Raw genomic sequence first — 27558 nt, 5'->3', positions numbered from 1 at the left:
GGTTTTCACCCAACTTGTTTTGGAATAGTTGAGAGACAAACCACTAAAAACTACAAAATACAATAAACAATTTTCTCAATTCTTCAATATCATCTAGTATAACCAAATAAAATGTCAGAAACCGAAATATACAAAAGTACAGACACATCTCACCTGACCCTGATGGTATGTGTGCAAACTACCAGTGAACCCTACCAAGTATGCTGCAGATTGTAAGCAATGGCGTTCTCCTGTGTGCTTTGTGTGCCTTGGTATGTGTGTAGGTATGTGTGAGATGGACGTGCTTATTTATTCCACCTCAAATAAGTATTAATGCTGCCAATAAATCAAAGCAAACCACCATACTGTTCAGTAGCCTATACACTGCTTTCTGTAGTGATTAATGAAGACTCTTTTGGGGGCCTCAAATCAAGAACGTAGTTGTTTAGGTATGTTAGTTGCCCCTCTGAACCACATCTGCTTTGCACAAATGCCTGTAATGCTGTATGCATTTAAATATGTCCAAGCATTTTTTTCTGAATTGATGTATTGAAGTATTGAATCTTTTATTAGTTGTACAATAGCAGCATTTAAGCTGCAACTTTTAAGACACATACTCTAAGCATTAAAAAATAAAGTCACCTGAAACGTTTGACCCCTCCAAAATGTTTAGACAGTACTGTTCATATCACGCTCACTATTACCCAACTGTTACCCTCCTTAACATGAGGTAATAACATGGTTCTGATGCCATGTTATCTTTAAGTGTATTAAACGCATGTGCACATGATAATACTAACAGCAGTATAAAGGTTAAATCCCCCCCCCCCCTCCCCTGCCCTCCCTCCTTCTACGTGTGTAGGTTGTGAACCCTGGCCCTGGCAAACATTAAAGGACAGGCCCAGGCTACTGCTATCATATGTCCCATGTGTCGTGAGAGAGAGAGAGAGAGAGAGAGAGAGAGAGAGAGAGAGGAAGGGGGGGTGGAGAATGCTTTGGCAGAGGGGTTTGGTTACATTAATAAGTGCCCAGCAGCCCATAGGGACCAACAGTCTTCACGACTGTGGACTCCTACATCTACTCTTGGACACTTCTTGGAGGAATATTGGTGAAGATGGAACTACCCCAACTGGAATATGTGAGGCGTCGCAGGTGTGACAGTGCAGGTGAGCCCACTGATAAGGAAGATAGCCTAGCTGCAAATGTTTATTTTACTGTGGTGGTTCAGTACTTTATAGCACAAACATGAGCACATGTTATCAACTCTGAACAGAAATACATGGGTAAAAATAGACTGAACTGGGAAGGCATGCATTCTGTTATACAGTTCACAACGTGTGTCTCTCTCTTGGAACTGTTGATAAGTCTCCTAAAGTTGTTCTTTATTCTTTCATAGTTGTCTCTTCTCAAAGCTTTAGTGTTTAAATGTCATTCTATGCTAGTATTTGTAAAAGAAGCAGCGGGATAAACCAACAGCCAAATGTCAACCCTTTTCCCATTTTCATACCATGGGAATTTAAAGACTTTAGCACTCTATAGTCTAGTAAACTCTTATAATTACCCCCTTGCTTTTGATAGTCTGAGACTGTCTCACGGTGTTTGAGAGAGAGAGAGAGAGAGAGAGAGAGAGAGAGAGAGAGAGAGAGAGAGAGAGAGAGAGAGAGAGAGAGCTGTAGGTGAGGGCAGATGGCCAGCTCAGCTACAGCCCTCTCTATCCTGGCGGCTTGTTTGGGATGGCAGTCTGAATTCCTGCCAGGCCAAATCCAGCCTTCAGCAGGAAAATGTTCCCTACTGGGCTCTACCCCAAAACAGAAACACTGGTCATTACTACTACTATAGCTTAAACACTACAGAATATCGGGCTTACTACTTAGCCTACATCAACCAACAATACATGAAATGTGCCCAATGTGTAGTCAGTCACTGGAGTAGCATAGTGACAGTTGATCTGAGAGTTGACATTTGGATATATTAATCTGTTTCCTGTGGAGCCATAACTAGAGGCAAAGAGACTGTCAGATTTACTGACGAGTTTTTCTTCGAAACTATAGCAACAATTTCTAAAGATGACTTCAGTATTTCAAAGTTGTATTCAAATGTATCAGCCTCACTTGATGACTGCATTAAGTCACATACTCATGGAGCACATTTTCTATAGTATGCTTCCAATATGCCAGACTGAACTAATGACCTTTTAGATCTTTGGACCTGTCATATCAATATCGTACAGCAATGTATGATACCAGGAATGGAATGAGGAGTGGTAGCAAACATGTGTGTTTGATGGCATTCTTATTCCATCCCATGCATTAGAATGAGCCTGTCCTCTGATTTCAACCTCTGCCAGCTTTCCCTATAAGATATTGTACATCTGAGATGATGGGATAATATAGGCAGAATACAGTTGACTATCTATGACATAATGAACGGCATTCTGTCTCTTGTAGCACTCCAGTGGAACAAGGTATAATGAGCTTAGGAATTGTTTATGTGTCATAAGGCTGTCAACCATCTAATTCTATAATCTTGTTAGTGCCTCGTTCCCCACCGGTTGACCTGCTGTTCATTTAGTCAGACATCTATAGGTGTACAATATGAATGCAGCTGAAACACAGCCAGTTATGAAGGGTTCATTTCATCATGTTTCTTTTGATGCTGCAGACATAGGAGAGCTGTACTTAATGACAGTTACACTATCTCTTCTTCCTGGTTTAACCTTTCATAGCAAACTGTGTGGTAGGGTGTTTGGTCACTACTACCGTGCAAGCCTATTATAGTGTGTGACCTATTCCACCGCACACCTTTTCAGCACCCAGCCAAGCAACTCAAACGATTAGTGAGGCTATATGCGGTGGAACTGTATACTATATGCGGTGGAACTGTATACTATATATTATGCGGTGGAACTGTATACTGTTTGAGTTTCAGCTGCCCCCATGTGGCAAAATTGAGGAACCCCACACTGTCTCTTGCTGTCCTCAATACAGGCTACAGCACTTCAATATTTATCTGATCAATGCTTTACACCATTAGTGGGCAATTGGCATACTGTATCACCACAACAGTTGTTTGTGGTTGGGAGGATTCCTCCCTTCAGGCTAATATCCTGAGAGATTTGAGGTTTTCCTTAGAGGCTGTCCCCTTTGGCCCTGTTAACTGCTGAACAAAGTGGAACTAGCGTAGCTAGATGTCCTCCCCCAGCCCCCTCTGTCCTCCCGCCTCCTTCTCCTTGGCAACCGTCAGGTGACTTCAGTCGAGTTCATTGAGGCACACGGCTGTGTTGCTCTTCTTGTCTCCCTCGCTCACACACGCTCCGCTGCACAGGTGGGGGGGACTGTGCCGTGCATGACTCTGCGTCCGGCTCCAGCCTCACACTACTGCCGACATGTCCACAGAGCAGAAAGAGCTCACTCAGACGCCGCTGCTCAAGATCTGGGTGCCATGGATGGGCAGACAGCTGAACCGCAGGAGAGGCTGTAAGTGGGGACCACTCAGCCTGTACGACTTACTCTGTATCTCTCTTTCTTTCTTTCTTTCTTTCTTTCTCTCTCTCTCTCTCTCTCTCTCTCTCTCTCTCTCTCTCTCTTTCTCTTTCTTTCTTTCTTTCTTTCTTTCTTTCTCTCTCTATACTTCTCTCTCTATTTTCTCATCTGCTCAGCTCCTTTGAAGCAACAGGTGAGAGCACTCAGACTTCTAGTCAAAGTCTTATTGTCGGGTTGAGATGTGATTGTCTGTTTCATAGTTTCATGTTCTCCGACGTGTCCCGTAGCTTCTCTCCTCCCCATGTGCGTGTGAAGGATCTCAAACCTGCTCAGTGAGAGAGAGGCAGGTCACGCCAGGCAGCTGTCTGCGGGAGAGAAGTGGGCCATGAGATTAGGGCCATGCGGTGCTGCATCCTGCTGCCTGCCGGCCTGACACCCATGTCCTGTGACCTGTATGCTGACTACTGCAGTCTCCATTCATGCTGAGAGGACCTGGACCTATGTCCCTCCTCCCTCCCACCTGCCCTATAACACCCTGGAGTTCTGTGTCCCCCCTGTTGTCCTCCTACTGTCCTGTAACACACTGGAGCTTCTACATACTGTGTACCTCCTCTCTCCCACCTATTGCCTTATAACAGGCTTCTACTGGCTATGCTTCCCCTCTCCAACCTGAACCTCTGTAACATCCTAGAGCCACTATAATCCCTCCTTTCTACCAGCTACTGTCGTTTAACACCCTCATAAACCCTGAGCTATGAGAAGCTGGTCTCTGATACACTGTATGAACTCAGTTTTAAGGACCATCTTGTTGCAGCCTGAGCAAGACTTACACGAAGGGATAAAGTCTGATATGCACATTGAGTACCCCAATGACCCTAAGGAATGCTTCTGTACACACCTTGGATGTTGTAGTTCGTATGAAATGTCATGCTAAACAAGAGCTACTGTGTGCTGTCAGCCATGTGACTGGGGATGCTGCCGAGGAGAGTCTCTAGGGCATACTGTGCTATCTCAGAGGGGGTCACTATCAGGGGAGGATGAGCAGCTGGTTAGTCTGAGTGATGGTTTGGCAACGTGCTTGGTTGTTATCTTATAGTGGAGACGGTTTGTTTACCTTTGGGTAAATTACTAACTTTTGTTGTTAATCTCTAAATGAATGAATGAATGAATGAATGAATGAATGAATGAATGATGGGTAATGAAGGAGGCAGTCAATGTCAATGGACCCTGCAGAGCAACTGACAACTGACTGTCAAATGTCATACAGTACAAGACAACACATGTGTGATATGTTAGCACATGTTGATACACCAGTCAAACCAAAAACACCCAGGTGGCTCATTTGGTGAGAAGAAATTTGATCTGCCTGTCCCCTGGTGCTCTCTCTTTTAATGAGACGGTGAGGATTACCTTGGCACTGAGGTATACACACACACCTCATTGGGGCTCTATTTGGACTCTTAATGTGTCTAGGTATCGCATGCAGAACATTTCTTTTTGGACATTTGTCTTGGCGTTGCTCACTCGTGTAATAACAAGGACTGTTCCACATTACTCTGCGCTCCTACTTTTATCAACAGTACAGTGACATTCTTACTTTACAACCAGCTCTCTTCAATACAGTCTAAATGATATAAAAACAATATCAACATATCAACTATATCAAGAAAATAACGATTAACATGAACAAAAACTATGAAAATAGCAGAGTTGACAGAGAGCTTGCCAAACTGCAGCCATACTGGTTGGCTCCACCTCTTCATGAAATGGTAAATGGACTGACTTATAAAGCTCCTTATTCCAAAGTGCTTTACAATGGCCTCTCATTCACCCATACACACACACATTCACACACCAATGGTGGCAAGCTACCATGCAAGGCGCCGGCCCGCTCATTTGGAGCAATTTGGGGTTCAGTGTCTTGCCCAAGGACTCCTCGACATGTGGCCAGCCTGGGTTCTAACCGCCGATCTCCTGTTGCGATCATTAAACGCCAGCTCTACCTCCTGCGCCACAGCCGCCCCTCATTACTATGTTACAAAACAATTACTGATAATGTGACACACAGGTATAAGAGCATCTGAAATTATAGAGTGTTTCTTTTACTAAGGAGGTTTGTTGTGTTTCCACTATACTATAGCCTCCGTGCCCCAGTTCACCAACTCCCCCACGTTGATTGTAATGGTGGGGCTGCCTGCCAGAGGGAAGACCTTCATATCCAAGAAGCTCACCCGCTATCTCAACTGGATAGGGGTTAACACAAAAGGTCAGTCGACAAATTACAAACAAAATCCTTTTCCAGAATCTCTGACTCAAGACACAATAACACAGCGTGTTATGGGGGTTTAATGCGGATATATAACTGTGGATATAAAGTACAAATAATTTCAATCCAGTCCTATCGGCTTATGTTACATCCACGCACAGTAGCCTACTAGCCGTTTTATGAAGATGTTTTGAAGAAACAACAGGCATCAGTTATGTGTTGACTCTTCTCTTTCCTCTGCTGCCCAGTCTTCAACCTGGGACAGTACCGCAGAGAGGCCGTCCAGAGCTACAAGAGCTTTGAGTTTTTCCGACCTGAGAATGAAGATGCCATGAGGATCCGCAAGTAAGACTGGTTAGTAGTAAGACTGGCTAGTAGTAAGTCTGTAGTAAGACTGGTTAGTAGTAAGTCTGTAGTAAGACTGGTTAGTAGTAACTCTGTAGTATGTCTGGCCTAGAGTTTTTTTCTGACCGTATGACCTAGCCAGGAAAAAACTGTGGGCCCTTTTCATAGCCTATAGCTGGTCACATGGTCAGGAAAACCTCAAGGCCCTAGTTTATGAGGCATGGCTGACAATAGTTAGATGTTTGAATGTTTTTTCTTTAATATTGTGGTATTGTGAGCACTGAGAAGAATTATCCTACTTGTCAACTTCATCTGTGTTGTATGATTAGATGCATTGTTCTTAGTTTATCTGACTTTGAGTTCTCTCTCAGTGCCTGTGCTGCAACTGCCCTGAAAGATGTGACAGCCTACTTCAACAAGGAACAGGGACAAGTAGCCGTGAGTAAGAAGGACAACGGAAACTGTCCCAGTGTCTGTCTGTCTGTCAGTCTGTCTGTCTGTCAGTCTGTCTGTCTGCATACACACCATACCTCTAACACATGACTGAGACATAACTCAGGGAGAATATGATGCAGAGCCTGAGAGGGAGGGAGGGAGGGAGGGAGAGAGAGAGGAAGGAGAGGGAGAGAGAGGGAGAGGGAGAGAGAGAGGGAGAGGGATAGGGAGAGAGAGGGAGAGGGCGAGGGCGGGAGAGAGAGGGAGAGAGAGAAAGAGAGAGAGACCAAATAGCTACCTCACAAATCATCCAGCGTGACAAATGACAAGTCAAATGACACTCAGTATTCAAACAGTCCAAGAGAGAATGCAATCCAATGCTGACAGTAAACCAGAGTTACTGAACTTCAAAGTTTGTCTGAATGAGTTTACAGTGGCCATTTGGCCCATCGGGGGAAGGGTTCGAAAGAAAGGCGGCAGACTTGGTTTGTCTGCATTCAATGACATAGAACTTAAAATACTAACATATGTACTGTGGTACAGTACAGTACATAATAATAATAATAATAATAATAATAATAATAATAATAATAATAATAATAATAATAACTTTGATTTGTATAGCGCTTTTCCTGCAAACGTTGCAGCTCAAAGTGCTCCAATCATTATATAATCATAATTTAATTATTTAGTAATTTAAAGGCAACATTAACCCTAACCCTTAAAGATGGGTTTTTAGTCTTGACTTGAACATATTTACTGAGGTTGCATCCCTAATGTAAACTGGCAGTGCATTCCACAATTTGGGTGCTTAAAATGAGAATACCCACACCGGTATACCCACTATATACTGCCTCTCAGCGTTGGTAGACTATATTATTTAGTTTCCAGTGAAAGTTGGAGTCCACAGTATTCATTGAATGGAATTTACAGTACAAATTGAAAGACACTTGTACAGTGTATATTAGGAGCACTAACTTCTCTCCCATTCTCCATCAAGGTGTTTGATGCCACCAACACCACACGGGAGAGGAGGATTAGCATTCTCAGCTATGCCAAGGAATTGGGCTACAAGGCAAGTAAAGATGATTATTTAATCTAGATTAGGGGGGAAATCAATTTTCACACCACTGTATAGTATACATATATACAACACCGTATAACACAGACAACAACAGACAGTACTACACATGACAGATACATAAGTACACACACTCAACGTGGTCTATTATTTAAGGCAACAATGGCTGCGAGGATCAGGCTTTTGCCAAAGCGAGCCCTTTTGCACCTTAGTGTTCTGTACCTACGCCCGGATGGCAATGGGGTGAGGTACAGATTGAGTGGGTGGGTGATATCCTGTTCTATTGTGGATGCGATGCGTGAGATGCCCCTGTTGTTTAGTGCTGTGAGGTTGGGTGTGGGGGGTCCAATTATCCTGGCAGCAGTGTTGATGCAGTGTGATGATGGTGAGTTTGGCCCGGATGATGACTGTGAGCATGTTGAAGAAGCAGGAGGAACAGTACATGAGGATGGGCTGGATAATGCTCTGGTACAGTAGTAGGAGAAGAGGAGGGGAAACATACAGTCCTTTGAGTTTGCGGATGACGGATAATCTTTGTTGGCTCCTTTTAAAGATATCGGTGGTGTGTTGGTTGAAACGTTTATTGTCCAGTGTAATTCCAAGGTATTTAAAACTGTCGACCATTTCAACTTGCTTGGGTGTTGATGATAATGGGGCACTGTGGTGTGGGGGGACCAATGATGATTTATTTTGTTTTACTCACATTGAGGTGGAGATGGTTGTCCTCACACCACTTAGTGAAGTGTGTGATGGAGCTGTGGTAGTCCAGGACGGAGTGGTTGTCTGTGAGCAGGGCAACAATGTCTGTGTCGTCTGAGTACTTAAGGTAGGTAGTGATGGGTGACGGACTGGTGCAGTCGTTGGTGTAGAGTGTGTAGAGGAATGGGCTCAACACACAACCCTAAGGTGCTCCGGTGTTGATGGTGAGTGCAGGTGATGTGGTTTTGCCATCCCGCACGTTTTGCAGTCTGTTGCTGAGGAAGTTGTGCAGGAGATAGATCAGACGGGAATGTTAAGATGGTGTAGCTTCTGGATCATCAGATGCCTTTGGATGGTGTTGAACGCAGAGCTGAAGTCCACACAAAGGATGCTGGAGGAGGAGGTGCAGCAGGCACCTAAAGGGGCACAACTCACTACCCCACAGCCCAGTAACAGCTGCACCATTAAACACCTCATCACCTGCTTATTGGCTGTTAAGCAACTACATAGTCAGATGATGATGTAGGCCTACATTATGGCTAAATTAAGAACTTACAACTCTTCCTTCCACTAACCAATTGATGTGCTTTATAGGTGTTTTTTGTGGAGTCCATCTGTGATGATCCAGACATCATTGCGCAGAATATAATGGTGAGAAAGCCTTCTCTCTTTACCCTGATTCTAAGATTCTAAATTCTAAGATTCTAAATGATACTCTAATTTTCTCCAGCAAGTGAAGATCAGCAGCCCAGACTATGTGGACTGTGATAAGGAGGAGGCGCTAGACGACTTTCTGAAGCGCATTGAGTGTTACAAGCAAACCTATGTGCCTTTGGATGACGAGAAAGACAGGTAGAGTTCTGTAATTCATGCTTCTCAATTGAACATTCTGTGCAAACATATTTTTGTCTCTGTGTTACAGCAAGAGAAACGGAAGGCTATTGAGTAAAAGAAAAAGTAAAACATTCCCCCATCTTTTCCCTGCTCTATGTACATGTCATTTGTGACAGGCACTTGTCCTACATCAAGATCTTCAACGTGGGCAGTCGATACCTGGTGAACCGGGTACAGGACCACATCCAGAGCAGGATCGTCTACTACCTCATGAACATCCACGTCACGCCGCGCTCCATCTACCTGAGCCGCCATGGCGAGAGTGAACTCAACCTGGTGGGACGCATCGGGGGGGACTCAGGCCTTTCTCTTCGGGGGAACAAGGTGAGCAGGCCACACTAGGATCCAAGCAGACTAAACACACTGTCATCATTTAACTGTCCCATGACTCCCACCCCAATACAGAGATGGAAAAACTCTCTAAGCTTGGCGGTTTGAGAAGTGTTGTATTCAATTACTAGGGACATTTCTAGTATATACCCAGATGTCCATTCTGTCCTTCAGCCCACCAACAATTGCCCCTTGGGGTGGAATACTTAGTTGAACTGAATAGAGTCATATTGAATCCCCACACCCTCTCCCTGTAGTATGCCTGTGCCCTGGGGCGTTTCATCAAGAGCCAGTCTATCAAGGATCTGAAGGTGTGGACCAGCCACATGAAGAGGACCATCCAGACAGCAGAGGCTGTAGGAGTGCCCTATGAACAGTGGAAGGCCCTCAATGAGATAGACGCGGTGAGGTTCTGTCTACTGCTCAATTTGGCAGTGGTTTGGATGTACTATTGAATGAGTGTCAACTATATGACTTATGGAATAATGTGTCAATTTGTTCTCTGCTCTCTCAGGGTGTGTGTGAGGATTTGACTTATGAAGAGATTCAAGTGAAATTCCCAGAGGAATTCGCACTGAGAGACCAAGACAAGTATCGCTACCGTTACCCCAAGGGTGAGGTAGGACCTGTTTTCACCACAGAGTATTGGTACATTACAAAATATACATTCACAGTACACTTGTACTGCATACTGATGTAATTTGGGTTGAAATATCACAGATGAAACACGCAGGTGGATTTGAGTGGGTGGGGAACATAATTCATTCCATATGTGCCTGTTTCTTGGTCCAATTCCCTTCCCTCTCTACCCCAGTCTTATGAGGACCTGGTCCACCGCCTAGAGCCTGTGATTATGGAGCTGGAAAGGCAGGAGAACGTGCTAGTTGTGTGCCACCAAGCTGTCATGCGTTGCCTGCTGGCCTACTTCCTAGACAAAACCGCAGGTACTGTACAATTGGGTACCAGTCCATTGAAACATGGGTTTAATTTGCATGAAATTCAAGCTCAAATGTGCCCTTTATTCCATAGATGAGTTGCCATACCTAAGATGTCCTCTTCATACTGTGATCAAACTCACACCGGTGGCCTATGGTAAGCTGCTGCTCTAAAGTGGGTCTTTTATATTCACATGCTGTCATTTCACCCAAAATTTTGCTTCATGGCGTTCTCTCTCCTGCTGTAGGCTGTAAAGTGGAGCCTGTTTTCCTAAATATTGAAGCAGTCAACACGCACAGAGACAAGCCGATGGTAAGTTTGAAAGATAATACAGTATGTCCAGCTGGTGTGTTGAATTTAGCAGAGGATTAGAATGACACTATATCCAAGTCTTAACAGTGTGCCAGTAGTTGTGTTGTTACTGTTATTGTTGTTGTAGAACGTGGATGTTACCAGAGACCCCGATGAGGCGCTGACGACAGTTCCTGATCACATATGAAGACCATTTGGGAGATATGGACTCTAGGACCATAAATAAATGAATATTTTCTAGTTTTAATTTAATATTCAATCAATGATGCTTTATTTTAGTGTCAAACACAGACACATGACAAAAGGAATCCAAGGGAGAAGACTGGATTATGGATTTATTGATCACAAACCCTACTATGTGATATGAAAACGGACTGATTTCTACCTCCCCCTGGAGCAACATGGAAGGACAGAAAGCCAAGTTTAAGATTGTGTTGTTGGCTTAAATTTTCAGAAATGTGCCTCAGTTTGCTACTGTATCAGACTATGATGTCTCATAGAAGCCATTTGGTGAATCCCTGTCAGAGAGATGATGTCATAAGTGATTTGACAGAATTTGTTACAGTTGTGTGGATGTGCACGGTCCAATGTATTGAGGCCAAACAAATATTTTCTCAGAAAAGACTAACAATATCAGGGCAAATAGAGTTGCAAGCAAGTGATGTGCAGAATACCATCCACCCCAGTGAACCTTTATTATGTTTAAAGTCATTTTCACAAGATACTTCCTGTATGTAATAAGTGATGATATTTGTGGTAGGTGTCAGCAACATGGACACCTCCAAACTAACATCACCAGCAAATAAACTTTGCCCAAGCAGACAGAGCGACACTACACCTATTTCTTTATGGATGTGAACTGACCATCCTTTGCTGATGATAGGAATTCAATTAGGCAAAATAGATTTTAAGAGCATAACATAAGTTATCAACTCATAATTGTTAAGTCATGTTATAGATTGTACCAGCCCTATAAATAACTTTCTGAAACTCCATTTGTGAAATCATTTGTAGAATTAAAAGGAATTGGACTGCCAATTATTGTATACCACCAGTTAGGCCTACTAGCCTACTTCTATAGGGAAACAATCTAGCCTTTATAATTTAAAAAACTTAATCGAATTCAATAACAAAAACATTTTTAAACCCAAAATGTCACCAATAGAAATTATATGATAATAATAGCATTTAACATCCTCATGTTTTTTTGGAATGGTGAAAACAGAAAGGAGGGAAAGAGCAGAGGGAGTTTGGGATGTTTTCCTTTCAAATTGTCGACATTCATGGGTTAATAATTTGTAATTTCTCATGCTCCCCTGATGGCAACAGTCCGCGAAATGTCCAGTATGCACACATGAGGAGGGATACCCTGTTGAAGTCAGCGGGACTCTATCAACTCCTGCAACTTTTGAGCTCATTCCATTCTTTTTCCTTGTCTATCAGATGTTAGGTCTACTCACAGAAGGACTCCATTCTATTATTATTTCTGTGGTTTCCTACTGTTTAAATAAAGCTGAGGGAGGGGAAAGACTGCCCCTTGCAAAAAAAATAACTTCTGTAAAATGTGAGGTTTGTACCGCGTCCTCCCTATCCGCACTGGGTCTCTCACTGACAACGTGAGACCATTGGCAACTAAACGTCTTCATCTTGGAGGCAGAAAAGTATAGAATCATGGGGAAAGTGACTTTCCAAATTCGTTGCATTTTATTTCTCGTCACTTTATCTGCACAAGAGGCTTTTTCAGAAGAATATGACGCACAGCTGGGAGCAAAAAACATTATTTTACAGGTAAGATTGATGTTGCCATCTAATAAGTTATTTTTTTCCATGAAAAGACAGGACAAAAAATATACATTAAAAAAAGTATGGTATGTATGACTCTCATAAGTAGTTTTTTTGTGATATAGCTATTGTTTCATAACTGGCTTCATTACACGCCACTTTATTGACAGATCTCATTTTCGAATTAATTATTTCCGGTAATTAGAATTTGTACTTGGTTTCAATGAATGCAGTCCAAAGGAGGAAAAAACTATCCACAATCCTGAAAGTGTTTCCTTTGTAGTCTACTGTAAATTATTTATCTTGTTGTCACCCTGTAGCATGTTCACAGATAAGTGAGATAATTTGCCTTGGCTAGGAGTTTACACTTGTCTTCTCACTATCCAGATAAATCCAAACAGCTAAGATTGCAGATATGAATAACAGCATAGGATACCGATAATAATGCCGATTTGATCGAAACAAAGTTTAAACCAAGGAATTGCACTTCAGAATGCAGACATCAAACATTATACACGTTTACCCCTATTTGTTTATGTTAAATTCCCAGCAATCTCCAGGATATGTGGTAATGTATTGACACAGCAGTGATTTGTGTGCAAAATTAACATTTTGAAACCAAACCGTGCACCCTCACTGCCCCTGCTGTGTACAGTGAAAGCATTTTTCTCCAGTTCCCCCCATTCATGAATAGCTTTGATTCAGCCTATTTTGACACAACATTTCTGACCCAACCCCACACAGATTCTGCAGATAACTTAAAAAAGGGGTGGATTTGTAGTAGTACAAAAATAGAGTTGGCATAGTAATTTACTTTGGGTAATGCTCTGTCAAGTTTTCTTTAGGGACTGACTTTGATGCGGTTGACTCATAAATCACCTTCTACAATAGCAGTAGTGATTCAAAATTGGTTGTAAAGTTGTGATGTCTTTATGGCAACAATGAGTGAGCTTAGATTGCTTCACCTCTATGGAGCATCCAAGCCTTGCTCAGTAGGCCTCAGCTTATTCTGTTCAGATGTTTCCAAACTAAAAGCTATATACAAGGACCACTATTTTATTAACATTGACTGTTTCATGATCTTGTTTTTTCCCCAGAGAGCGAAACGACAGAGCAAGCCAGCCAAATCAGTGGTAAGTTGGTGTGGGGGGAGGCAGCTTGTTGGTTTGAAACTCAATGGAATGTAGGCCTATATCTGATTAAATACAGTATATGGCTTGTCCTATTATACATTCATAACCATATTAAAACTCAGGACTTTTCAAATGTTTTATTGAATATTATATTTGTACAACTGTATGTTGGATTATGCAACAGTTGGCAGATTGACTGTGATAGTAAAAAAGCACTCAGTGTTCTTCCTTTAAATCATACCAATATGTGTATTGGATTGTTCTCTGTAAGACTTTAATCACCACTTGTATGCCAATAGGGGGGCAGTTGAAGGCACAACTTCGTCATTGTTTCACAGCTGTTGAAACGTACATTTCTCATGAATTTCTTTGAACCTCATCTATACAAACAAAATGTTATGAAGTTGGTCCCGGGAGATTCACGATGAGGTAATTGCAGAGATCTGGACAGATTGATGAAACCCCCTAGTGTCAAGTTGGCAGAGGATGATGTTGTCTATTACTGAATGAAAATCAAAACCACTCATGGAATCAACATATATTTGTGATCCCTAGCCCTCTGGCAAGCCACAAAGTGTACTCCAACTGTCTTTGATGCCAGTATGAAAACAGGGCTGTCTCTCTCTCTATCTTAGACCAGTCTCTTGTCTCCTACAGCTGTTCCTCCCCCATCCCTGCCTCAGGCCTGTCTCCTGTCTCCTAGTCAGGCTGTCTCCTGTCTCCTAGTCAGGCTGTCTCCTGTCTCCTGTCTCCTAGTCAGGCTGTCTCCTGTCTCCTAGTCAGGCTGTCTCCTGTCTCCTAGTCAGGCTGTCTCCTGTCTCCTGTCTCCTAGTCAGGCTGTCTCCTGTCTCCTAGTCAGGCTGTACCCTGTCTCCTAGTCAGGCTGTCTCCTGTCTCCTGTCTCCTGTCTCCTGTCTCCTAGTCAGACGGTCTCCTGTCTCCTAGTCAGGCTGTCTCCTATCTCCTAGTCAGGCTGTCTCCTGTCTCCTAGCCAGGCTGTTCCCCGTCTCCTAGTCAGCCTGTAGCCTGTCTCCTAGTCAGGCTGTCTCCTATCTCCTAGTCAGGCTGTCTCCTGTCTCCTAGTCAGGCTGTCTCCTGTCTCCTAGTCAGGCTGTCTCCTGTCTCCTAGTCAGGCTGTCTCCTGTCTCCTAGTCAGGCTGTCTCCTGTCTCCTAGTCAGGCTGTACCCTGTCTCCTAGTCAGGCTGTCTCCTGTCTCCTGCCTCCTAGTCAGGCTGTCTCCTGTCTCCTAGTCAGGCTGTACCTTGTCTCCTAGTCAGGCTGCACCTTGTCTCCTCGTCAGGCTGCACCCTGTCTCCTAGTCCCTTAGTCTCATATCCTGTAGGACTGTCTCTCCCTGTCCCAGACCTGTCTCCTGTGCTGTCTCCTAGTCTCCTAGCCTCCAGGGCTGTCTCCTGTGCTGTTTCCTAGTCTCCTAGCCTCCAGGGCTGTCTCCTGGCCCTGCAGTAATGTGGCCTTGGCTGACCAGATTGGTCTCTGCAGGGGTCAGAATTATCCAAGTAAACAAGGGGGTGAGATTGATATCTTGCAGAGAGCAGCTTTGTATCATTTACTTGAACTTGTCAAGCTAATGGAAAAAGATATGAGACGATGTCATGAATAGGGCTGGGAGCTTTTTCAGATCCTTTGATGTGATTGGGAAAAACACCAAAGGATTTCATTCAATTAAATGCAGGCTGTGTCCCTAGCTAAATGTGTTGTGTGTTGTGTTCCCAGCTGAAGGTGACAGACTACCATGTGAGTTGTTCTGTAGTGTCCCGCTATGCCCTCACAACCATCCAAAGCTCTGTATGGAACCAGCTCTCTGTCACCAAGGAAGCTGCCTTCGAGGTGGACCTGCCCTCCTCTGCCTTCATCTCCAACTTTACTATGTGAGTCGCCCTGCCTGTCCTTGTTTCTTTTTTTATTTCTCTCTACCTGTCTCTCTTTTTAGCTTCCCCCTCTCTCTCTCTCCCTCTCCTTCTCTCTTGTTGCCTGTCTCTCTCTTTCACTCTCTCTTTCTCTCTCTTTCTCTCTCTCGCTCTCTTGCTTGGATTAGTTATAATAATTGTTTTATTGCCATGCAATCAATTTGTCAGTCAATTGTCGGAATTTGGTATTTTATGCTCTAGGCAAGGGGTCTGCCATAGACGGCGATCCTGGAGCAATTAGGGGTTCAGTGCCTTGCTCAAGGACACCTCGACACGTGGTTAGAACCGCCAAACTGCCGACCTTGCGTTCAATAGCCGGCTCTACCTCCTGAGCCACAGCGCCCACCCCCGCAGCCCCCCCCCACATTCATCTTCAGGATCAAACGGAACATTTTATTTTTGGCAATGAAATGGATCATTCACATTCTGGATATAGTATATCTCTCTGCATACAGTGAGCAAAAGAAAAAAGTTAAATCTTTGAAATGCAGGGTCAGGGAGGGTAGTAAATAAACAAAAAAAGTGGACAGAAATAAAACTTCAGAGGAATTATGGCAGGAACTGAAATTCCGGTGTGGAGAGGAGACACATAATTTGATTACTAAAAGGTCTGGAAACCACTCTCCTTTAGAAAAAACTATAGACTCAGGCTCCTGGTTGGACCTGTAATGTTGACTTTTATATTTTTTTGTATATATTTCTTTATATATATATTTTAAAAAGTCAACATTACAGGGCCAACCAGGAGCCTGCTGCTGGATTTGTGAGTGGAAGCAGGTCAGTAGGGGGAGGACCTTTGGGTGGATGAATACCAGGCATTGTAAATATAAGTCAGAAAGTTAATAGAGAAAATGAATGAGAAAAGGAGCTCACCCTGTTTTCTCTCCTCTCTCTCTCTCTCTCCCGCGTTAGCTTATTAAGGCACCTTGCCAAGATACACACACTATGCACACATGCACACACAGACTCGCAGATACACACGCATGTACACCGATTTACATGTAGCAGGGTGAAAATATATAAACTCTGGAAAATATACTTACTCTGACACGTGCAAATACATACTTTCTCACATCTCTCTTCTCTCTCTCTCTCACGCACACACACACACACACACACACACACACACACACACACACACACACACACACACACACACACACACATGCTAGCATGTACACACACACACTCACACTCACACTTCCACTCACACTCACACTTCCACACACACACACACACACACACACACACACACACACACACACACACACACACACACACACATGCACGCACACACAAGGCTTAGAGCAGAGCAATCTGCACATCACCTACTACCCAGAGGAAAATAGCTGTGGCAAATGTGTTTCTTTAGTTTGGTGGCTTTTCGGGGTCTCAAACTGAGAGCTCTGTGTTCTGTGAGTAGGTCACTCATTCCCACTCCTTCTCCGCCGAAAAGTCCTGTATACAGAAACCTCTATTTTCCATCTAACTATCCCTTGCCATTCTGAGGCTCTCACACAAGACCTGCTTCAAGGCTGAGGGTTTATTTAGATTGGTCCTTATTTTGTTTTTTATTCAAATATATTTGTTCAAAAGACTTGACCTTATTTTAGCACCTTGTCACATGATAGAAAAGGCAGTGCATACTCTAGGAACTATGAGTTGGTTTAGGCCTGTGAGCTCTGGTTCATTTTGCATAGGAAATGGTTGGGTGTTGTCGGGGTCCAAGTCTAAAAGGCTTCAGGGTGTGACTGGATACTTCTCCTGTAATCATGTTTTCAGAGGGAAATTAGTCTCCCCTCCCACCCTTTACTTGACCCCACCCTCCTTTACAATGTTTTTTTTAACAGAATCTATAAACCAACATGTTGCATGTTTGCTTGGCTAGCTGTTTTTGTGTCATTAATATGGAGCCTTGTTGACACTCAACTGGAGTAACTGTAACCAGGAGATAGACGCTTGGAGGAAAAACAACTATACAGAGGTTCTTAAGATCGGCCCATGAACGCTCTGGAGTATACAGTATAGCTTGGTTACAGTCACTGGTGGTCACAGTGAATGCAAGAGCAAAACAAACGTAAAAAAAAAAAAAAGAAAAAAAAAAGCTATCCATGTTTCCTAACTAACATAGTCTGATGATTATGAGTCTCACAGAGAGCCGTTTCTTCTTATTTCCTCTTTCCCTCAGCACCTCCAATGGTAAGGTGTACGTCGCCCAGGTGAAGGAACGGAGCGCTGCCAGGAAGATTTACGACGCAGCCAAGAAGCAAGGAAAAACAGCCGGACTTGTTGCCACCAAGTCAGTCTGAAAAAGTATTTGGTCCCGCATTTATCACTTTAGTCTTCACTTCAGATAATTTATGTTTGCCTAATTCATGTGCTATTTCATATTGCCAGCATTGTACAATACAATAGAGAGAGACAGTACAAAAGAGTAAAATAGGATCAAATACAATACAATACAAACCATTACAATACAATACAATGCAACTAGCTAGTTACTATGAAACCAAATGCAGTCCTTTGTATGTTGTTCTGCCTCTGTGTTTTGTCTCTCAGGGAGAGGGAGATCGAGAAGTTCCGTGTGGCTGTGTCTGTAGCCCCTGGGACGCGGGTGTCCTTCTCCCTTTCCTACGAGGAGCTGCTGTCTCGCCGGCTAGGTCGCTATGAGCTAACGCTGGGGCTGCGTCCTGCACAGCTCGTCCACAACCTCACACTGGACGTCAGCATCGCAGAGAGGACAGGGATCAGCTTCCTCAAGGTCCTCCAACTCAAAACCAGTCGACTGCTCTCCAATACTGTCCAAGGTGAGACAATACACCAATATACCGGCAGGTGCTGAGAGATTTGGATTTGTATATATTGCATTGTGCCCTATTGCATTGTGCCCTTTTATGGGGTTCATGCATCGTTGAAAAGGTTTTCATGGTGTCATGCAAAAATACTGTATATCTGTTGTTATTCATACTTCAAGTTGAATCAATTCAGTCAAATTCAACCCAGGCAGTGCACATACAGTAGTGAATTGAAATTCAATTTAGGAATTGAATATTGGCACATTTTCCATTTAGCAGTGACAACGGTAGCCTCAGCAGCTGTAAGGGTTGGGATAGCTATATACTGGACTGACTATGTCGTTCCCCCCTCCTTTCACTGTCGTGTAGGTGAGGCTGAGGCTCCACCCTCCACCCAGGTCCAACAGAACACTGACTGTGCCCGTGTGAGGTACAGCCCCAGTCTGCAGCAGCAGAGCAGCATCTCCTCTAAAGGCCTCAACGCAGACTTTGTCATCCAGTATGATGTGGAGCTCAGAGACCTTATGGGAGATGTCCAGGTCAGCCCTGAACACACATGCACACACACACACACACACACACACAAACACACACACACACACACACACACACACACACACACCCACACACACACACATATGCACGCACACACCTGTACAGGTTTAGAAAAGTAATATACGGTAATGGCATAAGACTAGGTTTACTATGTATGCTAGTCTTCAAAAAAAAAGGAAACATGAAGTGAGTCAATACATTCCCATCTAGATGATTTCTCCTTTTCTCTTCCAGATGTATGATGGCTACTTTGTGCATTACTTTGCACCTCGGGGACTTCCTGTGGTCCCCAAGGACGTCATCTTTGTCATCGATGTCAGCGGCTCTATGATTGGCACCAAGATCAAACAGGTACAGTAGAATTACGAACCCTCCCCACACATCTTTCAGTGATTCCATCCAGTTATATTCCATGTAGAAGGTAGAATGCAAGAATCACCATTTACAACACAGTTGATAGATAAATGTTCGATTTTTCAGTCTTTTTAGTTACTCTACATACAGTTTTGTAGTTTTGTATTTGATCTGTTTTTCATCTTCATTGAGTCTATTTTACTGAGATGTCTATTGGGTTTTGCACTTTGAATGAAGTTGAATGAAGTTTGATTTGACATTGGTGCGGACTAGACCAAGCTGGCCATGGCCACCATCCTTGGCGACCTGCGTGAGGGGGACTACTTCAACATCATCACCTTCTCAGACAAGGTGCACACCTGGAAGAAGGGCCGTACCGTGCGGGCGACGCGTCAGAACATACGTGACGCCAAAGACTTTGTGAAGAGGATCATCGCTGAGGGATGTGAGTGGAATCCATTCTGATGTGCTAGCGCCAGCCGCTTGACAGCATGACAAGAACGCTTCCTTAATATTATCCAGCTTGCACTACTCTTTCCCACTCTTCCTACTCTTTTCCACTAGTCTTTCATTCTCTCTCCTCCTCCATTCTTTTCTCTATCCTCTACTCTTTAAAAAAATATCAAATATCTCTTTCTCCTGCTGCTCCATCCTTATCTCTCCTCTCTCAGGGACCAACATCAACGCAGCCCTGCTCTCAGCTGCCCAGCTGGTCAACCCAGCCGCCTCGGTCCGCTCCTCTCCCTCTTCCTCTTCCTCTTCCTCTGGTGGCCGTCGCGTCCCTCTGATCATCTTCCTGACGGACGGGGAGGCCACCATCGGCGTGACGTCAGCCGAATCCATCCTGACCAATGCGAAGAGGGCCCTGGAGTCTGCCTCTCTGTTCGGTCTGGCGTTCGGAGATGATGCAGACTTCCCCCTGTTGCGGCGTCTGGCCCTGGAAAACTGTGGTGTGGCCAGGATGGTGTATGAGGACGCGGACGCCGCGTTGCAGTTGAAGGGATTCTACGACGAGGTGGCCAGCCCTCTGCTGTCAGACATCCAGCTGTCCTACCTGGACGATCAGGCCTACGACGTCACACGCTCCCTGTTCCCTAACTACTTCCAGGGCTCTGAGCTGGTGGTGACGGGGAGGGTTAAACCTGGGGTCAAGAACCTGAAGGTGTCTCTGACCGCCACTGACTCAAAGCAGAGAGTGAAGGTGGAGAATGATGTGTTAGTCTCTAAAGCGGAGGGGAATGGAACGGCGGCCTCTCTAGGCTGCCCCGGGGGAGCGGACGGTATCTCCAGCTTTGTGCGCCGTCTCTGGGCTTATTACACCATCAAAGAGCTGCTGCTGGCCAAGCTGAACACCACTGACCCTACCACCCAGAGGCTCCTGGCTGACAAGGCCACCAACCTCTCCCTCAAGTACAACTTTGTCACCCCTGTTACTTCTTTGGTGGTGGTCAAGCCTGATGTGGATGAACCGATCCAAAGCCCTCCTACCACTACCACAGGGCGACCCACGACCACCACCACTACTACAACTCAACCCACGACTAGACCCACCACCACCATCACTACCGCAGCTAGTACTACCACCACAGTAACCCTCACTCCTGCCTCCCCCGTCGCTGTGAAGAAGTCCAGCTCCATCTCTAATGCCAGACCTAACAAACCTAACAAACCAGACCCTCAGGTCACCAAGCCCCTCCATCCTCAACCACCACCCAGTCGCCCACTTACCCCCCAGCCAAGGAAAGCCTCCACCACACCCACCCCTGGGAGAACTGTGGCTCCACCCTCCACTAAGAAAACCACTAGCACACCCAGCCCCGCCGCCATCAAGACCGTTCCCGCACCCCTCTCTGGAAAAACCTCCACCCCGTCCCCCAGCTCCCCGCACACTGCCCCTGCACCTCCAGCAGGGAAACCCTCTACCCCTCTACCCAATGCTCATAAAACCGCTCCTCCACCTGCCCCTGGAAAAACCTCCACCCCTCCACCCAACATAGTGAAGACATCCCCTTCGACATTGAAGACCTCGACCTCACTTCCAAGCTCCGTCAGAACAGAACCTGCACCCCAGACAGGGAAACCCACTACGCCACAGCCCAGCTCTATCAGAACAGTTCTCCCTCCTGCTAGAGTGTCCCCCGCCTCCTCCTCAGAGCCAGAGAGTGGCACCATGTCTGCCACCCATGTCCATCAGCCTCACGTCACCACCCTCCTGTATGGGCTGCTGTCTGCCTCCTCTCTCGCGCCAGCGCCACAGGCCACCGACTCAGACACAGATGTGGACATTCCCACTCTGTTCGCTGCCACCTTCGCCCCCATGCCTGGAGTTACAGATGGGCCTAAACTGTGGGAGGCTGCAGGGCTGCTGGGTACGTCCTCCTCTTGGCCTAGTTGACTTTCAACTCCAGCTGCCATATGTATACACTGAGACAGTTGTCTTTACACAGTTGTAAAAGTAAAGTAATGACACAAAGCCTATTTGAAGTGTTATTGTTGCTACATATATTCAACTTACAATGAACTTGGGTATTTGTTCTTACAGTCTATGGTATTTAGAGTAAAACCCAATGCAACAATGTTTTGATCACATTGACCTTCCTGTGCCATAATTCATGTTCCTGTTCTCTCCACTAGATGTCTCAACCTCCATTCAGATTCAGAGAAAAGGTGATCATGCCAGCAAATGTCATCATTTTGTTTCACATCTGTTTATTACAGTCAGACAACATTTCCTGTTTTATTGACATTCACATACATATAAGTGTCCAATTTTATTGTTTAGTTTATTAATCTTATTTCCCCCTTTCTCTGCCTTAGATATTGACCTTGTTAAAGGTATGTCTCTCTCTTTTGTGCCATCAACATTAGACTATAACAAACACAAGCTGTTTGATTGTAATGACAGCCCTCGGACCACCACAGGGAGGAGGCAGATAATGACTGAGCTTGATTTTAAATCATGTCTAATTTGATCTTTCAGATTATGATTCAACCTATGACTACGACTACGACCTCAACTATGAGTCTTGTAAGTCCAGTGCCACAGTAAAAAAAAAACATATCCTTTACGATGAAATCTTCTGACAAAAACTATGCTTTTTAGGAAACATATTTTCAATTATATTTTTCTTAATTATAGGGAATGGTCCAGAATCATTTGGTAAGTATTTCATGATTAACATTTTCTCTGTAGTTCTGGATATGACCTACAGAATAGAGATGGGCTATATATTGGCTATCCTTTACGATGAAATCTTCTGGCAAAAATGATGCGTTTTAGGAAACGTATTTTCAATTATATTTTTCGTAATTGTAGGGAATGATCCAGAATCATTTGGTAAGTATTTCATGTTTAACATTTTCTCTGTAGTTTTGGATATGACCTAATAGAGATTGGCCTTGTTTATAAAACTAATTTGTACCTCTTGTCCTTTCAGAGGCCCCCACTAGAGTGAGCTCCGTGAGGGTCTTTTCCTCCTCTGGTATAGCCTGAAACATATACATACTGTACTTCTCTATGATACACTAACATTTCTAGCATTTTGAATTTATTGTTGTTCTTGTTTTTGTTTTTTTTCAAGTTGATGGAGACCCACATTTTGTGGTCCAGCTCCCTAAGTTGCAGCAGAATCTGTGTTTCACAGTTGATGGCAGAGCCAACGATGTCCTGAGACTGCTGGAGGACCCAGAGAGAGGTAAATACAACCGAAATAAATACTTAGGCCTACATATAATTGACAAATCTTAGCCATGCCTATTTACATAAATCAAGGATTACTACAGTATAAATGTTTATATCAAGGAACACGGTAATATTTAGTATTTGGGTTTACTCATTGTCTGTTAAATCATCCCCTGGCTCCTCTCCTCCTAGGCATCACGGTGGATGGACATCTAATGTGGGCTCCCTTCAAGCAGGGAGTAGAGGACCGCTCCCGCACCTACTTTGACCTGATCACCATCTCCACTGCCACGGGCGAGCCTGGTGGTATCGTGATCACGCTCTCTTTGGATGCTGTGGTGGTAGAGGGGGAGGGGCGGGACAGCCTTCCCACCAACCAGCAGGGATCAGTGACAAGACAAGACATAAAGGTTGCTATGGACAACCACAGAAGCTGTTGGATCGAGTTGGCCAAGGATGTGCGTTTCCTGGTTCTATTCCACCACTACAAACACCCCAGCTACCTGCAAATGCCACACCTGGGCTTCTATGTCACTGACGGACAGGGGCTTTCTCCTTCAACACAAGGCCTACTGGGTAAATAACTTTTTACTCTTCAATGATGTTAAATACTTGTTTTAGACTTAACCTACTTATTTCTTTAAATACTTTTAAAATAAAGACTGTACCCAATTACTGGTCCCATTCTCCCTCCAAACAGGTAAGTTCCAGCATGCTGACATAAGTGTGGTCAGAGTGAAAGACCATCAGGATGCAGACACCCAGCCCAGTAAGGAAGGGGTTCTGGCCCGGGGGGTGTTGAAGTGGGGGGCCCTGCATGTCCCCATTACTCTACAGGACAAGACCCTGAAGGACACAGTGAAGAAGCGCCACCTGGGCAGGTGCTGGGTAGTGCCCAAGGCGGAGGTAGAGAGACTGCTGGGTCATCCATACCAGAGCTATGTGGTGGATCACCTGTAAATAGCCCACCTTCTCTACCACCTTCTATAAGCTGGGCAGCTCACAGACCATGAGGATCATGCGATCACTCCAAGGACAAACAAGCACTGGGGTTCTAGAGTGCTGACTGACTATAGTCTTCAATACCAACGTCCCATAGTGGGTCACTTTCTGTCCTCTGAGAGCATCAATAACAGTATAGTATGCATGAATCCATGAGAGAGAGAGAGAGAGACAAAGCGAGTGAGAGAAAAATATATAGAGTATACTAAATAATTAGGAAATATTTAATACAGGTGTAAGATGTGAATAGATACTGTAGTAAGATAAGTATGATGTAATCGTTCACCAGTGCCTTCCTGAATCAGCAACAGTGACAAACTGCTCCTTTCCTGTTGACATGGCAACAGGTGCTCTCTACAGTATGTCAATCTTCTTTTCTTTCTTGATCCAGCCAATTTCCTGCTCTCTTTTACACAAATAATTAAATACCTTTATATATAAATGTAATGTTCAAACAAATGTGATGATAATAGATCATTTTAACATTATTTGAATGGTGGGTAAGAACATGTCAGTTGTATTTTTGTTGTGCCAGTATCATTGTGTAGTGTGTACAGTGCTGTTTGTATTCCCTAACAATTACTTATAAAATTGTCTTTGTAACTAATTTGGGTTTTCAGTTAGGTTGTTTTACCACAGCCCTGGGCCCTTAGGTGATATGGTGATATGGTTTGACACATTTCCTTTAGTTGACATACAATAATGCTCATAATTTACACTTGACTTTTCAGGTTTGCCATGTGCTTTTTATTTTTCTATCATTTCGTTCATAGTTTAATTCATTTTATTTGTTACACAAGACAATAGGCATTGTTCACATACTAGTGATCAAACAAGGACTGTAAGTTGTCTACTCAGTCTGAACTATTTTCTTTTGTCAATTTCAAGGGATATTGTCAATAGTAGTTTTCAAAGGCCAAACTCAATGAAAGTTAATACAGCACAACCACACTTTAGGCTTTTGTTGAAATAAATAAAAAAGAGAAGACAGCATCAGGTGGTGAGGAAGGGGGAAGCTCTAAATATGACTAAGCTTGCAGAGTAAACTCAACATAGTTCCAGTTTTTACCAAACATGATTCCAGGATGAAAATATCACAACATTTTAAAATTGTGCAGTCAGAACAGTAGCAATTATTCAAAAGGCTGACTGGATTAAAGGTTAAAAGATTGAATTCAACACTTAGATTGAGGTTGTTACTATTATCCTTCCATCGCAAACTGTTAAGACTGTTAAATATTATGTCAAACCCTGAATTGATCACTAAATTAGGTAAACATAACACATGACACACAACAACAAAAACAATGATGGTGGTATCAATGAGACAGATCAGTTCAGTCATATCGGTTATATCATAATATAACAAACTAATAGCATAGAATATTCAGCATATTGACTTCCACCATAACATCAGTGAATTCAAATAAATAGAGCATTATAATAAGACACAAACACCCCAAACGTGTGATAACTGAGATTAGAGTTATGGACAAGTGGTAATGGGGTAAGGGTAATGGAATTCACACATCCAACATGTTTAGTGTTTGAATGGAAAGGTTGTAGCATTTTATCAAATCTAACCATCAATGATATGTAACTAACTATGCTGCAGAACCATCTCTCCACCTGCTGTATGGAAACAGAGATATAACTAGAACAGAGCTCCCAAGTCTAAGACAGAACAACAGAAGTTACTAGACTCTCTCTGAGTGTAAGTGAAAAGACCATTTTCACAGTTAGTATAGGACAAAAGACAGAAGATGTACTGCAACTGACAGCTACCTATGTATATCCCTCTCAGCACAGGGTGATCTGCAGCTTACCCGTTGTTATAAATGGTAAAATTTTGAGGGAACCCAAAACTATTGGATAAAACCCCAAATTAAGGCAAAAAAACCCAAGTCAAAATCTCTTCTCATTCTTGCTGGGAGGCACTTTATATTGTGGCCTCAGGACTTTCTTTATGCTACAAAGTCTTTAAAATTTGGGGAGTGTTAGCTATTTCCTCCACCTACTGTAATGTTGCACATAAGGTGTTCAAATGTTTTTTTCATTCCCCAGGGAATTTACTCTCTGAATGACATACACAAGGGTTTCAAAGACCTACACATGACCTGGTGCTTTCACGGCAAGCCGAGAGTTCAGTCTTCCTTCTTCACTTAAAAGTGACACTTTCTAAGTCAACAACACTCCTTACATACATTCTTATCACCTTGGCAACTTCGCCGCATCGAATTGCAAAAACAAATGAAGTGATCTCACTATTGATGAAATATCTCTCATTCCATTACAACCTCTATGATACTTGTTGATTTATAACTTTAGCAACATACCCAGCCTTCAGACAACCCCACACAGTGTCTCTCTCTCTCTCTCTCTCTTTCTCTCACATTCCCTTTTTAAACATTTAACCATATGAAGCCAACAGAGTATCAGACCAGGTTTCCATTTCAATTCAGTAAACTTCATAACTTCAGCAAGTGAAAGGTGCACCAAAAATATTTAGAAATACAACTCTCAATAATTTAAAATGTAACAAAGGAACCTTTCAAAATTCAACTTTGACATTACACAACTGAAAAACAAAGAAACGGTTATGGGAGGACAGTTAGCCACCGGTTAGCTTGCCTGCTAGCACAGGGAACACAACAGCATTGCAAAGTGAGCACTATCAGTTGACAGAACAGCCCATTGATATATAACCTTTGATTTCAAACATGTTTGCCTGAACAAGATTTGCCAAAAAGGAGGAGAGTCTATTGAAATAACACAGAGAAAAAGACCAAGTAAGAAGAAGGTGAAAGCAGGGTTGACTGGAATGATGCGTGGAATGGAATGGCCCAGCCTTCATATCGCAGTGTCATCATGTTTCTATGTACAATACTACTGTGTGTAAAAGATGCATGCATGTCAATTAGAGGTGACTCAGGAAAGCAGAGGAAAACCGTCTTTAGACCAAACTGTCCATTGACCTTCTACAGGTTTTAGTTTCCCTTTCATCAGCATTCTCAATTAATGCATACTTTTTCTCTCAATGTCATTCACCTTCTGCTAACCGTTGATCTGAGGACAGGTCAAAGACATTTTGAAAAGTGAAAGGCTTTGAAATTGCAACAATGATGAATAGGCCTACCTCTAATAGTGATCATAGTTTTAGACATGTTGAGACCATTTAGAGTCTACAATGGAATGAGAGACCATATCAACCCTGCTTTTCAGTGATAGAGATAGGGAATGTGAGTCTTGGAACAGTATGTTTGTGTGTGTGAGAGTGTTTATGTGTTTGAGCACAGAGGTTGTTTTGGGAGAGGGAAGGACATAAGAAAAAGGAGAACAAACGAAGGCAGAACCACACACATCCTCTTGACCCTTCACTGACTTCTTCCTACACTCCTACACTCTCCCACCTCCTCTCTTATACCCTTCCCATATCTGCAAATGATTTAGCACTTTACCCCCTTTTTACTCTATCCCTGACCTCTACCATACTATGTTCTGCACTTTTATTTGACCTGCTTTCCTCCTCTCTCTGCCCCGCCCTCTCCCTGGAGCCCCCCCTCCTCC

At 43.6% G+C, this 27558-nt stretch overlaps 2 protein-coding genes across 3 annotated transcripts; both read left to right on the top strand.

Moving 5' to 3' along the window:
* Nucleotides 1–1093: 1093 nt before the first annotated feature.
* On the top strand, nucleotides 1094–10946 carry pfkfb1 (6-phosphofructo-2-kinase/fructose-2,6-biphosphatase 1; the record flags this gene model as incomplete). 2 transcript variants are annotated; one of them, XM_080533905.1, is made up of 14 exons in its annotated part: nucleotides 1094–1145; nucleotides 5602–5727; nucleotides 5976–6072; nucleotides 6444–6510; nucleotides 7508–7582; nucleotides 8882–8938; nucleotides 9018–9139; nucleotides 9298–9505; nucleotides 9769–9915; nucleotides 10026–10130; nucleotides 10326–10455; nucleotides 10541–10603; nucleotides 10695–10759; nucleotides 10887–10946. In XM_080533905.1, the coding sequence occupies 14 exons, from the start codon at nucleotides 1094–1096 to the stop codon at nucleotides 10944–10946; spliced, it is 1374 nt and encodes a 457-aa protein (XP_080390031.1). The 2 variants fall into 2 exon arrangements, with proteins under 2 accessions (XP_080390031.1, XP_080390030.1); XM_080533904.1 differs by lacking the exon at nucleotides 1094–1145 and adding an exon at nucleotides 3365–3455.
* Nucleotides 10947–13482: 2536 nt separating this feature from the next.
* Nucleotides 13483–23949, top strand: itih6 (inter-alpha-trypsin inhibitor heavy chain family member 6; the record flags this gene model as incomplete). The annotated part of the gene is made up of 16 exons (XM_080534498.1): nucleotides 13483–13533; nucleotides 13639–13674; nucleotides 15410–15564; nucleotides 17792–17902; nucleotides 18163–18410; nucleotides 18768–18937; nucleotides 19188–19304; nucleotides 19581–19752; nucleotides 19979–21676; nucleotides 21942–21974; nucleotides 22125–22142; nucleotides 22288–22352; nucleotides 22738–22789; nucleotides 22889–23002; nucleotides 23182–23565; nucleotides 23690–23949. 16 exons carry the CDS (start codon nucleotides 13483–13485, stop codon nucleotides 23947–23949), a joined length of 3684 nt encoding a protein of 1227 aa, XP_080390624.1.
* Between the last annotated feature and the right edge of the window lie 3609 nt (nucleotides 23950–27558).

The sequence above is a fragment of the Nansenia antarctica genome (genome assembly GCF_963989245.1).
Source record: "Nansenia antarctica genome assembly, chromosome: 6".
Taxonomy (NCBI): domain Eukaryota; kingdom Metazoa; phylum Chordata; class Actinopteri; order Argentiniformes; family Microstomatidae; genus Nansenia; species Nansenia antarctica.
This window is presented reverse-complemented; position numbering and strand designations above follow the sequence as displayed.